The sequence below is a fragment of the Entelurus aequoreus genome, linkage group LG14 (genome assembly GCF_033978785.1).
Source record: "Entelurus aequoreus isolate RoL-2023_Sb linkage group LG14, RoL_Eaeq_v1.1, whole genome shotgun sequence".
NCBI lineage: Eukaryota > Metazoa > Chordata > Actinopteri > Syngnathiformes > Syngnathidae > Entelurus > Entelurus aequoreus.
Window position 1 is genome coordinate 30262792 of NC_084744.1, and position 18101 is coordinate 30280892.

At 44.1% G+C, this 18101-nt stretch overlaps 1 protein-coding gene across 1 annotated transcript; it reads right to left on the reverse strand.

Moving 5' to 3' along the window:
• Positions 1–420: 420 nt before the first annotated feature.
• LOC133665336 (neuromedin-U receptor 1-like) lies at positions 421–9442 on the reverse strand. The gene is made up of 3 exons (XM_062070607.1): positions 8763–9442; positions 7688–7921; positions 421–934 (listed from the first exon to the last, which is right to left on the reverse strand). Exons 1-3 carry the CDS (start codon positions 9352–9354, stop codon positions 597–599), a joined length of 1164 nt encoding a protein of 387 aa, XP_061926591.1. The 5' UTR covers positions 9355–9442; the 3' UTR covers positions 421–596.
• Between the last annotated feature and the right edge of the window lie 8659 nt (positions 9443–18101).

Consider the following 18101-nt stretch of genomic DNA (forward strand, 5'->3'; position numbering starts at 1 on the left):
CAGAAAGTAAGCAGATATTAACAGTAAATGAACAAGTAGATTAATAATTAATTTTCTACCTCTTGTCCTTAATAATTTTGACAAAATAATAGAATGATATGTTACTGCATACGTCAGCAGACTAATTAGGAGCCTTTGTTTGCTTACTTATTACTAAAAGTTGTCTAGTATGTTAACTATGTTATTTAAGGACAAATTTGCAATAATAAACATGTTTAATGTACCCTAAGATTTTTTGTTAAAATAAAGCCAATAATGCAATTTTTTGTGGTCCCCTTTATTTAGAAAAGTACCGAAAAGTACCGAAATAATTTTAATTACAGCATTAAAAAATGCTGTAATGTGTGCACTTCAAAGTGCATTTCATGATCATTAACCAGATGGACCAGATTCCTTAACAAACTTGAGGCGTCTCACGGGCCAAACCGAACACGCGGGCTGTAGTTTGGACACCCCTGGTGTAACACTTCATACATTTGGCCATTTGCATACTACTGTAGCTTATCCTATCCTGCCCTTGTTGAGGTCGTGGCATTTGCAGCCATCAAACCCTTAAATGCTTCGTACGAGTGCATGAATAAAACATTTATTCATGTTTAGCCTTCCCTGTTCAAGGTGATTTGCTTCAGAGTCCATTTAGAGCTGCTGTGGGTTTTCCGACTCAAGCTACGCTGGGTCAGCTCTATGCTCGGGCGCGTCGGCCAGACGTTTGCGAAACAGGTGATGTGGCCGAACATCTCCCTGAAGCGCGTGGACATGAGGTTGTAGAGGATGGGGTTGATGGCGGAGCTCAGGTAGAAGAAGACCCCCGAGACGACGTGGACGTGCTCGAAGATCTCGATGTGCCGCTCCACGGACGAGTCCATGTAGCTCCACATGAGGCGGTCCACATGGAAGGGAGCCCAGCAGAGGCCGAACACGATCACCAACACGCCTGCATGAATAAAACATATATTGTACTAAGTGGATGGAGCAACAAGGGCTGGTCCTAGAATGCTGCTGCACGACTGCTGAATGGAACTAGGAGAAGAAGAATATAGTTTGTCTTTTGTACTTGTTTCTCCGCAATGGGGATTAAATAGAATTATATATTTTTCCAAATATCCACAATCCCATTGTCCCATAATCTTGGTTGACAAGACTCTGCAGCATCGCGTGGACATCGGGGGCGGTACCTCTGGATTGGCAGACCAGGGTGGGGGTTCCTCTCTTTAAGAAGGGGAACCGGAGGGTATGTTCCAACTATCGTGGGATCGCACTCCTCAGCCTTCCCGGTAAGGTAGTAGTTTAGTCTTTATTTGAAGGGACAATGCACAGAAACGTTAAGCTCAAAGACAGATATGTTCTGTACCAGATTACAGCTAAATAGCTAATTTCCATCTGCAGTCCCTATCTGCAGTATTCAGGTGTACTGGAGAGGAGGCTACGCCGGATATTCGAACCTCGGATTCAGGAGGAACAACGTGGTTTTCGTCCTGGTCGTGGAACTGTGCACCAGCTCTATACTCTCGGCAGGGTCCTTGAGGGTGCATGGGAGTTTGCCCAACCAGTCTACATGTGCTTTGTGGACTTGGAGAAGGCATTCAACCGTGTCCCTCGGGAAGTCCTGTGGGGAGTGCTCAGAGGGTATGAGGTATCGGACTGTCTGATTGTGGCGGTCCGCTCCCTGTACGATCAGTGTCAGAGCTTGGTCTGCATTGCCGGCAGTAAGTCGGACACGTTTCCAGTGAGGGTTGGACTCCGCCAAGGCTGCCCTTTGTCACCGATTCTGTTCATAACTTTTATGGACAGAATTTCTAGGCGCAGTCAAGGCGTTGAGGGGATCTGGTTTGGTGGCTGCAGGATTAGGTCTCTGCTTTTTGCAGATGATGTGGTCCTGATGGCTTCATCTGGCCAGGATCTTCAGCTCTCACTGGATCGGTTCGCAGCCGAGTGTGAAGCGACTGGGATGAGAATCAGCACCTCCAAGTCCATGGTTCCCGCCCGGAAAAGGGTGGAGTGCCATCTCCGGGTTGCGGAGGAGACCCTGCCCCAAGTGGAGGAGTTCAAGTACCTCGGAGTCTTGTTCACGAGTGAGGGAAGAGTGGATCGTGAGATCGACAGGTGGATCGGTGCGGTGTCTTCAGTAATGCGGACGCTGTATCGATCCGTTGTGGTGAAGAAGGAGCTGAGCCGGAAGGCAAAGCTCTCAATTTACCGGTCGATCTACGTTCCCATCTTCACCTACGGTCATGAGCTTTGGGTTATGACCGAAAGGACAAGATCACGGGTACAAGCGGCCGAAATGAGTTTCCTCTGCCGGGTGGCGGGGCTCTCCCTTAGAGATAGGGTGAGAAGCTCTGTCATCCGGGGGGAATTCAAAGTAAAGCCGCTGCTCCTCCACATCGAGAGGAGCCAGATGAGGTGGTTCAGGCATCTGGTTAGGATGCCACCCGAACGCCTCCCTAGGGAGGTGTTTAGGGCACGTCCGACTAGTAGGAGGCCTTTGAGAAGACCCAGGACACGTTGGGATCCCGAGGCGTTCCCAGGCCAGCCATTAACGCCTCGGGATCTCCCGGGAAGAGCTGGACGAAGTGGCTGGGGAGAGGAAAGTCTGGGCTTCCCTGCTTAGGCTGCTGCCCCCGCGACCCGACCTCGGATAAGCAGAAGAAGATGGATGGATGGATGGATGGATGGATCCACAATCCAACATGTCTTTCTCTTTTCGGTGCCTTCTAAATAGTGAAAACGAGAGAGAGATTTTTCAGAATGAAAAGATTTAAACATGGTTGCTTTATCGCTTTTAATTCGGTGAGTCAAATCAGATGCTTTTCCAAACGTTGGTTTTATAACATGTTATATTTTTCTTACATGGTTGGACCAGGAAGAGGGCAGGTTGTATCGGTTGAAAGTAATGTACCGTATTTTCCGTACCATAGGGCGCAGCTGATTATAAGGCACACTGCCGATGAATGGTGTATTTTTTTAATTTTTATATATATTAGGCACACTGGATTATAAGGCGCATTAAAGGAGTCATATTATTATTTTTTTCTAAATGTAAAACACTTCCTTGTGGTCTACATAACATGTAATGGTGGTTCTTTGGTCAAAATGTTGGTATATCAAAAATGTAGACAAGCTACATTAATTATGACCGTGGACTTAAAATCATTGTTTTATTTGCTTTATTTGGCTTTTGTTCCCTCAGAAGGCTGACGACACCAAAGACTAAGTGGCTTTTCTGTGCAGAATTTGAAGGAATGATGAAACATGACAACGTAAGAAGAGGTCAGCCGGCATACGTTTCCCAATGATGGCAATTTGAGGACAAGCACGGACCTCTCCTGTCAAATTGACTTTCGTAAAATGGGACGGACCAAGCGAGAGGAATCTGCAGCAATGATTGTGACTTTAAAGAAGAAAGGGTTTTGGTCGGCGTTAAGATGGAAAAAAACAGAAGCACCGCTGATAGGAGAAAATCTGAGTGAAAACCTGTGGAAAAAGGGGGAAAATAGAACATAATCCACTAGTGTATTATTTTGCGTCCTCTTCTATTGATGTTTTTCTCAATAGGCTTGAGGAAATGCTAAAATAGCATGAGGAAACACAAGCTATGGTGTCTATGGAAGAGCCGGGAAATCCGGAAACGATAATCCACTGGTGTTTTATTTTGCGTCCTCTTCTACTGATGTTTTTCTCAATAGGCTTGAGGAAATGCTAAAATAGCATGAGGAAACACAAACTATGGTGTCTATGGAAGAGCAGGGAAGTCTGGAAACGATAATCCACTGGTGTTTTATTTTGCGTCCTCTTCTACTGATGTTTTCCTGAATAGGCTTGAAGAAATGCTAAAATAGCATGAGGAAATATAAGCTATGGTTTCTGTGGAAGAACAGGGAAGTCCGGAAATTATATCCACTAGTGTTTTATTTTGCGTCCTCTTCTACTGATTTTTTTCTCAATAGGCTTGAGGAAATGCTAAAATAGCATGAGGAAACACAAGCTATGATATCTATGGAAGAGCAGGGAAGTCCGGAAACGATAATTCACTGGTGTTTTATTTTGCGTCCTTTTCTACTGATGTTTTCCTGAATAGGCTTGAAGAAATGCTAAAATAGCATGAGGAAATATAAGCTATGGTTTCTGTGGAAGAACAGGGAAGTCCGGAAATTATATCCACTAGTGTTTTATTTTGCGTCCTCTTCTACTGATTTTTTTCTCAATAGGCTTGAGGAAATGCTAAAATAGCATGAGGAAACACAAGCTATGATATCTATGGAAGAGCAGGGAAGTCCGGAAACGATAATTCACTGGTGTTTTATTTTGCGTCCTTTTCTACTGATGTTTTCCTGAATAGGCTTGAAGAAATGCTAAAATAGCATGAGGAAATATAAGCTATGGTTTCTGTGGAAGAACAGGGAAGTCCGGAAATTATATCCACTAGTGTTTTATTTTGCGTCCTCTTCTACTGATTTTTTTCTCAATAGGCTTGAGGAAATGCTAAAATAGCATGAGGAAACACAAGCTATGATATCTATGGAAGAGCAGGGAAGTCCGGAAACGATAATTCACTGGTGTTTTATTTTGCGTCCTTTTCTACTGATGTTTTCCTGAATAGGCTTGAAGAAATGCTAAAATAGCATGAGGAAATATAAGCTATGGTTTCTGTGGAAGAACAGGGAAGTCCGGAAATTATATCCACTAGTGTTTAATTTTGCGTCCTCTTCTACTGATGTTTTCCTCAATAGGCTTGACGAAATGCTAAAATAGCATGAGGAAACACAGGCTATGGTGTCTATGGAAGAGCAGGGAAGTCCGGGAACGATAATCCACTAGTGTTTTATTTTTGTGTGCTCTTCTACTGATGTTTTTCTCAATAGGCTTGAGGAAATGCTAAAATAGCACGAGGAAACACAGGCTATGGTGTCTATGGAAGAGCAGGGAAGTCCGGAAATGATAACCCACTGGTTTTTTATTTTGCGTCCTCTTCTACTGATGTTTTTCTCAATAGGCTTGACAAAATGCTAAAATAGCATGAGGAAACACAAGCTATGGTGTCTATGGAAGAGCAGGGAAGTCCGGAAATGATAATCCACTGGTGTTTTATTTTGCGTCCTCTTCTACTGATGTTTTTCTCAATAGGCTTGACGAAATGCTAAAATAGCATAAGGAAACACAGGCTTTGGTGTCTATGGAAGAGCAAGAAAGTCCGGAAATTACAATCCACTAGTGTTTTCATTTGCGTCCTCTTCTACTGATGTTTTCCTCAATAGGTTTGACGAAATGCTAAAATAGCATGAGGAAACACAAGCTATGGTGTCTATGGAAGAGCAGGGAAGTCCGGAAATGATAATCCACTACTGTTTTATTTTGGGTCCTCTTCTACTGATGTTTTTCTCAATAGGCTTGACAAAATGCTAAAATAGCATGAGGAAACACAGGCTATGGTGTCTATGGAAGAGCAGGGAAGTCCGGAAATGATAATCCACTGGTGTTTTATTTTGCGTCCTCTTCTACTGATGTTTTTCTCAATAGGCTTGACAAAATGCTAAAATAGCATGAGGAAGCACAGGCTATGGTGTCTATGGAAGAGCAGGGAAGTCCGGAAATGATAATCCACTGGTGTTTTATTTTGCGTCCTCTTCTACTGATGTTTTTCTCAATAGGCTTGACGAAATGCTAAAATAGCATGAGGAAACACAGGCTATGGTGTCTATGGAAGGGCAGGGAAGTCCGTAAATGATAATCCACTGGTGTTTTATTTTGCGTCCTCTTCTACTGATGTTTTCCTCAATAGGCTTGACGAAATGCTAAAATAGCATGAGGAAGCACAGGCTATGGTGTCTATGGAAGAGCAGGGAAGTCCGGAAATGATAATCCACTAGTGTTTTATTTTGCGTCCTCTTCTACTGATGTTTTTCTCAATAAGCTTGAGGAAATGCTAAAATAGCATGAGGAAGCACAGGCTATGGTGTCTATGGAAGGGCAGGGAAGTCCGGAAATGATAATCCACTGGTGTTTTATTTTGCGTCCTCTTCTACTGATGTTTTCCTCAATAGGCTTGACGAAATGCTAAAATAGCATGAGGAAGCACAGGCTATGGTGTCTATGGAAGAGCAGGGAAGTCCGGGAATGATAATCCACTAGTGTTTTATTTTTGTGTCCTCTTCTACTGATGTTTTTCTCAATAGGCTTGAGGAAATGCTAAAATAGCATGAGGAAGCACAGGCTATGGTGTCTATGGAAGAGCAGGGAAGTCCGGGAATGATAATCCACTGGTGTTTTATTTGTGTGTCCTCTTCTACTGATGTTTTTCTCAATAGGCTTGAGGAAATGCTAAAATAGCATGAGGAAACACAGGCTATGGTATCTATGGAAGAGCTGTGTAGGCGACTTGTTCAGGGTGTACCTCGCCTTCCGTCCGAGTGCAGCTGGGATACCTCGAGAGGGACACGCGGTAGAAGATGGATGGATGGATGGATGGATGGATGGAGGGATGTTGAATTCCTTAATTTTACAGCTGATAACTGTTTTTGCTCACTGTAAATTATTATGAAAAAAAATGATATATTGTTAACCTGTTTACCAAAAACCCTATAGAATTCAGGGGAAAATACTGGTATTTCCCAGGAATTCACCGTAAAACCAATTTCGGACCAGTTTTAGTGTTGCCAATCAGCCTGTCCCCAGGTGCATGTCTTTGGAGGGGGGAGGACCCGAAGAGAACCCACCCAGTCATAGGGAGAACATGCAAAGACCCCTAGCCCAGCAATCGAACCCAGGACCTTCTCACTGTGAGGCACCATGCTGCCCTGTCACCAATACTAGTATCTGCAAAACGCTTGTGTTTCAGAGACATGTGAGAAGTACATGAGGATTTTATCTAAAAAGTATTTGTACAACCTTTCACTGGACAACTCACAACATGGCCTTCCAGTGACAACACAAACCCCTAAAACATTTAAGGTATGCTGTAAATTTATATGTACAACCTGCAAAATATTTAATTCCGACAGAATAATACAGTCAATTTTAAAATATATGCATGCGTGTGACATTACAGTATTTGCAAATGCATTGTACAATTTTTCCATTATTTTCACAGTAAAGTCACGTGTTTTCTACAAAACCCAAAACCAGTGAAGTTGGCACGTTGTGTAGTTTGTAAATGAAAACAGAATACAATGATTTGCAAATCCCTTTCAACTTATATTCAATTGCATAGACTGCAAAGACAAGATATTTAATGTTCGAACTGAGAAACTTAATTTTCGAACTTTGCGCCTATAACAATCCGGATAGTTCTTTTTCTCTTTGGTCCTGAGGACACGACGTCCACAGTTTCCAAAAACAATTTGAAATATGGACTCCTCAGACCACGGAACACTTTTACACTTTGCATCAGTCCACCTTGGATGAGCTCAAGCCCAGCGAAGCCGGCGACGTTTCTGGGTGTTGTTGATAAATGGCTTTCACTTTGCATAGTAGAGTTTTAACTTGCACTTACAGATGTAGCGACCAGCTGTAGTTACTGACAGTGGGTTTCTGAAGTGTTCCTGAGCCCATGTGGTGATATCCTTTACACACTGATGTCGGTTTTTGATGCAGTACCGCCTGAGGGATCGAAGGTCACGGTGTTGCTATTTAACAATAGCTTGCCGTAGTTTTTTACGGTTATTTTTTTTTTTACAGTGTTTATACCTACACAGCATTTTGGTGACTTGAAAGTTGCGTTTGTTCAGCTTCAGCCTGTGGGATCTGCTAAGGGTCTCCGGTCCGAAGCTGCACCGGTCATCCACCACGGTCATCGTCCTTTCCCTGTGCAGCTGCAAGCCGATAAGGAGGTAGAGTATGCTGATGATCAACATGGGCAGGATGAAGAAGGCCAGCGTGGAGATCAGGATGATCAGGTTGTACATCCACTTGGGCTTGATCAAATCTGAGGGTTGAAAGGTGACAAAGAGAGAAGGTACAGTAGATCAGTGTTTTTCAACCACTAGTTGTGCCGTGAGATACAGTCTGGTGTGCCGTGGGAGATTATCTAATTGCACCTATTTGGGTTGAAAATATTTTCTGCAAACCGTGTTATACTCTTCCATATCAGTAGGTGGCAGCCGGTAGCTAATTGCTTTGTAGATGTCGGAAACAGCGGGAGGCAGGGTGCAGGTAAAAAGGTGTCTAATGCTTAAACCAAAAATAAACAAAAGGTGAGCGCCCCTAAGAAAAGGCATTGAAGCTTAGGGAAGGCTTTGCAGAACGAAACTAAAACTGAACTGGCTACAAAGTAAACAAAAACAGAATGCTGGACGACCGCAAAAACTTACTGCGGAGCAAAGACGGCCTCCACAATGTATGATAACAACAACTGAAATATTCTTGATTGCTAAAACAAAGTAGATGCGGGAAATATCGCTCAAAGGAAGACATGAAACTGCTACAGGAAGATACCGAAAAAAGAGAAAAAGCCACCAAAATAGGAGCGCAAGACAAGAACTAAAACACTACAAACAGGGAAACAGCAAAAAACTCTAAATAAGTCGTGACAGCACACCTACTTTGAGACAAGAGCTACATTGATGCATGCTTGGTTATGCTTTAAAGTCATACCCAACAATTGCGACAACAACTTTTTACTGTCAACTGAGTTTCGTTTTTTAATGATAACGTGCCTCCGGATTTTTTCGACGCAAAAAATGTGCCTTGGCTCAAAAAAGGTTGAAAAACACTGCAGTAGATTACTGGGTTTACTTTGAGAAGTTTAAGAGAAGTTCCATACGTACGGCAGACGGCAGAGCGGGGGAAGTGCCGCCCAAACCTCGGCGGCAGCACCGCGATCCCGTGCAGGCTGGTGTTCGGCACGGAGCACAGCATGGAGAGCAACCACAGCACGAAGATGACCCTCTTGACGTGCGAGGACGTGGTCATGTGTCTGACCTTCAGCGGGTGCACCACCGCCAGGTAGCGCTCCACGCTGAGCGCCGTCACGTTGAGGACGGAGGCGAAGCAGACGGTCTCGAACAGGAAGACCTTGAAGTTGCAGCCTCCCTCGCCGAGCAGGAAGGGGTAGTTCTGCCACATCTCGTAGAGCTCCAGCGGCATGCCCAGCAGCAGCACCATCAGGTCCGACACGGCCAGGCTCAGCAGGTAGTAGTTGGTGGGCGTCTGCATGGCCTTGTAGCGCAGGATGACCGCGCAGGTGAGGGCGTTCCCCAGGACGCCCACCAGGAAGATGACCAGGTAGGTGACGCAGACCGGGAGGAAAACCGGGGACCTCAGTGGCCCGAGTTGCCTGGCGAGATACTCCTCCTCACTCAGGCACATCTCCTCCACCTCCTGCTCGGTGGCGTTCTCCAGTAACCAGGAGATGTTCATCCCGCACAGCACCGCCACGTCTGGACACCCGACATCACTGAAGAAATCCGTTTTGAAAAGACTTGCGCGGGAACAGTTGAGCTCCGGCATCCTTCCTGTCTTCCAAAAATAATAACACAAGGAGAGAGACGGTACTTTTTAAAGGTAAACATATTATTCTGAGAAGGTTTAAAGGCCTACTGAAAGCCACTACTACCGACCACGCAGTCTGATAGTTTATATATCAATGAGGAAATCTTAACATTGCAACACATGCCAATACGGCCGGGTTAACTTATAAAGTGCCATTTTAAATTTCCCGCTAAACTTCCGGTTGAAAACGTCAATGTATGGTGACGTATGCGCGTGACGTCAATGGTTGAAACGGAAGTATTGGGACACCATTGTATCCAATACAAAAAGCTCTGTTTTCATCGCAAAATTCCACAGTATTCTGGACATCTGTGTTGGTGAATCTTTTGCAATTTGTTTAATGAACAATGGAGACTGCAAAGAAGAAAGCTGTAGGTGGGATCGGTGTATTAGCGGCCGGCTGCAGCAACACAACCAGGAGGACTTTGAGTCGGATAGCAGACGCGCTATCTGACGCTAGCCGCCGACTGCATCGATGATCGGGTGAAGTCCTTCGTCGCGCCGTCGATCGCTGGAACGCAGGTGAGCACGGGTGTTGATGAGCAGATGAGGGCTGGCGTAGGTGGAGAGCTAATGTTTTTAGCATAGCTCTGTCGAGGTCCCGTAGCTAAGTTAGCTTCAATGGCGTCGTTAGCGACAGCATTGCTAGGCTTCGCCAGGTGGTACAGCATTAACCGTGTAGTTACAGGTCCAGAGTTTGGTAGTATTGTTGATCTTCTGTCTATCCTTCCAGTCAGAGGCTTATTTCTTTTGTTTCTATCTGCATTTAAGCACGATGCTATCACGTTAGCTCCGTAGCTAAAGTGCTTCGCCGATGTATTGCCGTGGAGATAAAAGTCACTGTGAATGTCCATTTCGCGTTCTCGACTCTCATTTTCAAGAGGATATAGTATCCGAGGTGGTTTAAAATACAAATCCGTGATCCACAATAGAAAAAGGAGAAAGTGTGGAATCCAATTAGCCCTTTTACCTAAGTTACGGTCAGAGCGAAAAAAGATACGTCCTGCACTGCACTCTAGTCCTTCACTTTCACGTTCCTCATCCACAAATCTTTCATCCTCGCTCAAATTAATGGGGTAATCGTCGCTTTCTCGGTCCGAATCGCTCTCGCTGCTGGTGTAAACAATGGGGAAATGTGAGGAGCCCTTCAACCTGTGACGTCACGCTACTTCCGGTACGGGCAAGGCTTTTTTTTATAAGCAACCAAAAGTTGCAAACTTTATCGTCGATGTTCTCGACTAAATCCTTTCAGCAAAAATATGGCAATATCGGGAAATGATCAAGTATGACACATAGAATGGATCTGCTATCCCCGTTTAAATAAGAAAATTTAATTTCAGTAGGCCTTTAAGTAACTCCAGAGTGCATGTCATAATCCCACATGGCAGTTTTGACCTTGTTCGCTATTATTTCCTGTCTTGGTGCTCTTATTGTGGTTCTACTTCCTGTTGGATTCCTTGTTTCGCTGCACCTTCGGGACGAACTAAGTGGCAGGGCGAAGTAAAAGGGGTATTCATTAATAAATGAACAAAAAAACGAGAGCCACGGGTACAGGCTATGACCAAACAAAACAAAATGCTGAACACTTACGAGAAATGTGGAGCAGATGGCATCCACACATTTGAGTGTACTTGCGCTTAGCATCGACGAAGGATCGTCTATGGCAGGGGTGTCAAACTCATTTTAGATGGGGGGCCACACGGAGAAAAATCTACTCCCAAGTGGGCCGGACTGGTAAAATCACGGCACGGTAACTTCAAAATGAAGACAACTTCAGATTGTTTTCTTTGTTTAAAAATAGAACGAGCACATTCTGAAAATGTACAAATAATAATTGTGGAAGTCCCACTGTCAGACACGGCACCGGAGCCAAGCGTGCAAGGTTTTTAATGATAATGTTGTCAACAAAAGTTTTCTCTCCTAGTACAACGTGACTTTTCAGTCACGTCCGTATCCTCTCTCCTCTCCTGCTCCCGGCCGCTTACTGTTAAAGACAACAGATGATTGATGATTAGATTAACACGTACCGCCTGTGAAATCTAATCACCTGCCAGCTGTGTCTCGCCGTCAGCACGGCCACGCCCCCCCGTCTGATGGTGCTCTGTCCTCAGCACCATGGACGGAGGTGGAGACTTTTGCTCCTGCAGGCAGCGCTGGCTACATCTCCCTCCTCAATAATGTTGTTGGCTCGAACCCGCCTTTCGTCGGCAGCAAGTTCTGCCAGCACCTCAGTAGCCTCAGGCCCACGCAACAGCGAAGCTGCAGGCAATCATCAATCTGCGCGCCTGGTACTAATCACGGCAAGCAGCATAAAGACAGACGGCATGGAGCCTACGCCGGAACGTAAGCATCCCGTCTCTGGCTTCCCTCCCGCGTACTTGCTGGTCTTCCTAGTTTCCCCGCGGCTCATGTCCTTTGTGTTCTCCACAGTGTCCTTCCTGTTCTCCGTGTTCCAGTTGTGTATCTCGACTTCCCTCTGGATTCCGGACTGCCTCCCTCGATCCTCGACCCCCGCTTGGACACGGACCTCGTTGCTTCTCTCCAGCCCCCGGACCACTTGCCTGCCCACGGACTACCTCTTTGCCTCACCCCTCCGGACTGACGAAAGATTCATCCTCTGATTCTACACATCGTCTTGCACCAAACATTTAGAGTAGCATATACCTCCCACACACACATCAAAGGTTGCAATAAACCTGTGAACCTGATCCTTATCGTGGTGTCATCTTTTACACTTACATGTTGCGGTTAATAGTATTCTATCTTTATTTGTCGTTATTTATACGTCGTGAATAAAATATGTGATAATGTTCATCAGTCAACTCATTGGTGTTAATTTTTCAATTTATCATGATAAAAAAATAATATCAAAATCAAATTACAGGATGTTATATATGTAGTTTGATCATTTTCCTCAACTGGTGCACTAACATCATTTGGTTTATTTTTATTTTTTTACATACGTAGTATAATCTACAAAGCTACAAAGAATTGCTATTGCGACATCTAGTGGACACATTTAGAACAGCAGTTTATTTTTATTCAAAAATTTCGACTCATTTTTATACTTAGCAAACTCATCCCGCAGGCCGGATAAAACCTGTTTGCGGGCCTGGTCCGGCCCGCGGGCCGTACGTTTGACACCCCTGGTCTATGGTCTCGAGCCAATAGGGAATTGATAACATCAACAAACAAACAGTGTCCCGACTACAAAAGGAGAAGTAGCATCAACTTAGATAGTCTTGATTGCAAGCCGAAAACAGGTGAGGGGAAATGAACTCGGACAAAAGTGAAGCAGCCACGGGAAAACACCGACAAAACCGGAAAAGCCACCAAAATAAAAGCACAGGACAAGAAGCAACTAGTCTAATTAGTGACACTTGTTGCTTCCTTCCCGGCTGCTGCCCTTTAACAGAGCGACCGGTGATTAGATAAACCGGCCCAGGTGTGCCATCCACGCACCTGTCGCTAATGTCGAAGCAGGCCCTAGCACACACCGCTTCGCTGCAGGTCCGCAGGCCACGCCCCCCCCCCTATCCCCCCCCCACACAGTGTTTTTCAAATAAACGTACTTCTTAACTGTACTTCACCTTCCTTGCTCTGCATCCCGGGGTCCAAACCAACAACGCCAACATAACAGTATAGCTGCAAAAATGAATGGGAATTAAATGGACTTTATGGGAACTACATAGGAATTTGCAAAAATATACATTGGCCTACATTGGATTTACAAACCCCGTTTCCATATGAGTTGGGAAATTGTTTTGGATGTAAATATAAACGGAATACAATTATTTGTAAATCATTTTCAACCCATATTCAGTTGAATGCGCTACAAAGACAACATATTTGATGTTCTAACTGATAAACTTTTTTTTTTGTTGCAAATAATCATTAACTTTAGAATTTGATGCCAGCAACAAGTGACAAAGAAGGTGGGAAAGGTGGCAATAAATACTGATAAAGTTGAGGAATGCTCATCCAACACTTATTTGGAACATCCCACAGGTGAACAGGCAAATTGGGAACAGGTGGGTGCCATGATTGGGTATAAAAGTAGATTCCATGAAATGCTCAGTCATTCACAAACAAGGATGGGGCGAGGGTCACCACTTTGTCAACAAATGCGTAAGCAAATTGTTGAACAGTTTAAGAAAAACCTTTCTCAACCAGCTATTGCAAAGAATTTAGGGATTTCACCATCTACGCTCGGTAATATCATCAAAGAGAATCTGGAGAAATCACTGCACGTAAGCAGCTAAGCCCGTGACCTTCCATCCCTCAGGCTGTACTGCATCAACAAGCGACATCAGTGTGTAAAGGATATCACCACATGGGCTCAGGAACACTTCAGAAACCCACTGTCAGTAACTACAGTTGGTCGCTACATCTGTAAGTGCAAGTTAAAACTCTCCTATGCAAGGCGAAAACCATTTATCAACAACACCCAGAAACGCCGTCGGCTTAGCTGGGCCTGAGCTCATCTAAGATGGACTGATACAAAGTGGAAAAGTGTTCTGTGGTATGACGAGTCCACATTTCAAATTGTTTTTGGAAACTGTGGACGTCGTGTCCTCCGGACCAAAGAGGAAAAGAACCATCCGGATTGTTATAGGCGCAAAGTGTAAAAGCCAGCATGTGTGATGGTATGGGGGTGTATTAGTGCCCAAGGCATGGGTAACTTACACATCTGTGAAGGCACCATTAATGCTGAAAGGTACATACAGGTTTTGGAGCAACATATGTTGCCATCCAAGCAACGTTACCATGGACGCCCCTGCTTATTTCAGCATGTTACATCAACATGGCTTCATAGTAAAAGAGTGCGGGTACTAGACTGGCCTGCCTGTAGTCCAGACCTGTCTCCCATTGAAAATGTGTGGCGCATTATGAAGCCTAAAATACCACAACGGAGACCCCCGGACTGTTGAACAACTTAAGCTGTACATCAAGCAAAAATGGGAAAGAATTCCACCTGAGAAGCTTCAAAAATGTGTCTCCTCAGTTCCCAAACCTTTACTGAGTGTTGTTAAAAGGAAAGGCCATGTAACACAGTGGTGAACATGCCCTTTCCCAACTACTTTGGCACGTGTTGCAGCCATGAAATTTTAAGTAATTATTATTTGCAAAAAATAAAATAAAAATTATGAGTTTGAACATCAAATATGTTGTCTTTGTAGTGCATTCAACTGAATATGGGTTGAAAAGGATTTTCAAATCATTGTATTCCGTTTATATTTACATTTAACACAATTTCCCAACTCATATTGAAACGGGGTTTGTATTTCGTACCAGATTTCCGAGGCTATTTTCTCATCAGAGTTGAGTAAATCCTGTTCTTTCTGTTTAAATTCTGCCTGTGATGTCGCGAAAACGTCATCAAAAAGTGTGAAGCAAAAAAGGTTGAAGCAGTAAACAAGAAGTTGTCATTTTCATCCTTTTGTCCCACATACTACAGAGCTTTATTAGGACTGTGGAGGTGAAATACTGAAAAACAATAATGACTTTGATTTGTCTTATTTTGACCGTGTGCCTTTTGGTGGTTGCTGCTGATTCGGAGGAGGTTAACAAAAGCAGGGGACAATGCGCTACTGATTGGTTCTTGTGTGCCAAAAATGATTGGTGCCGAACTCCCATTGTACTGCCAAGCATTTGAACACTTCATGCGCCTGCGAAAGGATCAGAAATTTAATTGCTAAAGCGAGTATTCCAACACAAAGTAGCCAGCACTCAAGTGAATGACAATGCACTGACCAACTGACCATTTCTCAACCAGCTATTGCAAGGAATTTAGGGATTTCACCATCTACGGTCCGTAATATCATCAAAGGGTTCAGAGAATCTGGAGAAATCATTGCACGTAAGCGGCAAGGCCAAAAACCAACATTGAATGCCCGTGACCTTCGATCCCTCAGGCGGTACTGCATCAAAAGCGACATCAGTGTGTAAAGGATATCACCGCATGGGCTCAGGAACACTTCCGAAAACCAGTGTCAGTAACAACGGTTTGTGGCTACATCTCTAAGTGCAAGTTAAAACTCCACAATGCAAAGCGAAAGCCGTTTATCAACAACACCCAGAAACGCCGTCGGCTTCGCTGGGCCTGAGCTCATCTGAGATGGACTGACGCAAAGTGGAAAAGTGTTCTGTGGTCTGACGAGTCCACATTTCAAATTGTTTTTGAAAACTGTGCACGTGGTGTCCTTTGGAACAAAGAGGAAAAGAACCATCCGGATTGTTATAGACGCAAATTGTAAAAGCCAGCATGTGTGATGGTATGGGGGTGTATTAGTGCCCAAGACATGGGTAACTTACACATCTGTGAAGGCGCCATTAATGCTGAAATGTACATACATGTTTTGGAGCAACGTATGTTGCCATCCAAGCAATGTCTTTTTCATGGACGCCCCTGCTTATTTCAGCAAGACGATGCCAAGCCACGTGTTACAACAGCGCGGCTCAGTAGTAAAAGAGTGCGGGTACTAGACTGGTCCAGACCTGTCTCCCATTGAAAATGTGTGGCGCATTATGAAGCCTAAAATACCACAACTGTTGAACAACTTAAGCTGTACTACCTGAGATAGGCTCCCCAAAAGAGACAAGCGGTAGAAAATGGATGGGTAGATGGGTCAAGCAAGAATGGGAAAAAATTCCACCTGAAAAGCTTAAAAAATTGGTTTTCTCAGTTCCTAAATGTTTACTGAGTGTTGTTAAAAGGAAAGGCCATGTAACACAGTGGTGAACATGCCAACTTTTTTTGCAATGTGTTGCTGCCATTAAAATTTAGAATTGTTGTTGTTGTTGTTGTTGTTGATTGAATGGAGTTAGATTATTTTCAAAAAATAATTAAGTTTCTCAGTTCCAACATTATGTTACGTCTCCGACGCATGGCTGCGGTTGTCGTGTTCCCCTCCAACGCAGGAAACAAGCAGGAGTAGCGTGCAGGTAAGATTAAAGCATACTTGCCAACCCTCCCGTTTTTAGTGGGAGAATCCCGGTATTCAGCGCCTCTCCCGACAACCTCCCGGCAGAGATTTTCTCCCGACAAACTCCCGGTATTCAGCTGGAGCTGGAGGCCACGCCCCCTCCAGCTCAATGTGGACCTGAGTGAGGACAGCCTGTTCTCACGTCCGCTTTCCCACAATATAAACAGCTTGCCTGCCCAATGACGTCATAACATCTAGGGCTTTTAGAGAGTAGAGTGCACAACTGCGCACACAACAAGGAGACGAAGCAGAAGAACGAGGAAATTACAGACATGGCGACGCCGTCGACGAGCAAGATGAAGAAATACGCTTGCAAGTTCCAAAACGAAAGGAAACAAGAATTTCAGTTCATCCAGGACAGTTCGAAGGGGAAGGGGTATGTTGCCTGTACATTTTGTAGAACAGACTTCTCCATTGAACACGGTGGCCGAAATGATATACTCATCATGAACGGAGAAGTTAAACAGGACAATACTGCCATCTACTGGATAGCCACCGGAACACTGAAATTCAAGTATTTTTTTTCTTTTTTCTATGTAAATAAAATAAATATATATATATATATACAGCTAGAATTCACTGAAAGTCAAGTATTTCATACATATATATATATATATATATATATATATATATATATATATATATATATATATATATATATATATATATATATATATATATATATATATATATATATATATATATATATATATATATATATATATATATGAAATATATTTGAAATACTCAAGTTGGTGAATTCTAGCTGTAAATAACCACGCCCCATGACCTAGGTCATGAGCTTTGGGTTATGACCGAAAGGACAAGATCACGGGTACAAGCGGCCGAAATGAGTTTCCTCCACCGGGTGGCAGGGCTCTCCCTTAGAGATAGGGTGAGAAGCTCTGCCATCCGGGGGGAGCTCAAAGTAAATCCGCTGCTCGTCCACATCGAGAGGAGCCAGATGAGGTGGTTCGGGCATCTGGTCAGGATGCCACCCGAACGCCTCCCTAAGGAGGTGTTTAGGGCACGTCCGACCGGTAGGAGGCCACGGGGAAGACCCAGGACACGTTGGGAAGACTATGTCTCCCGGCTGGCCTGGGAACGCCTCGGGATCCCCCGGGAGGAGCTGGACGAAGTGGCTGGGGAGAGGGAAGTCTGGGCTTCCCTGCTTAGGCTGCTGCCCCCGCGACCCGACCTCGGATAAGCGGAAGAAGATGGATGGATGGATGGATGGGCTAGTAGACCCCGAGAGTAACAAGCGGTTGCCTTGTTGCCTTTCCATTAAGAAAAATGAACTAGTTTTTAGTATAAGTTTGCTGGTTTCAAGAAATGTAATATGTCATGTCATTATGTCAAGATAATGACACTAGCATTTACTTCCTTTTAGAATATTTTTCAACATATTGAGAAAAAAAGGTCTCATATTTATTTTTTTTCTATCAAGAAAAGTGCACTTGTTATTAGTGAGAATATACTTATTTTAAGGCAGGGGTGTCCAAACTTTTTCCAAAGAGGGCCAAACACGGAAAAACTAAGGCATGCGGGGGCCATTTTGATATTTTTCATTTTCAAACCATAACAAAATATATGGATTTTTTTTTTTTTTTTTTACCTTTAGGGCTCCCG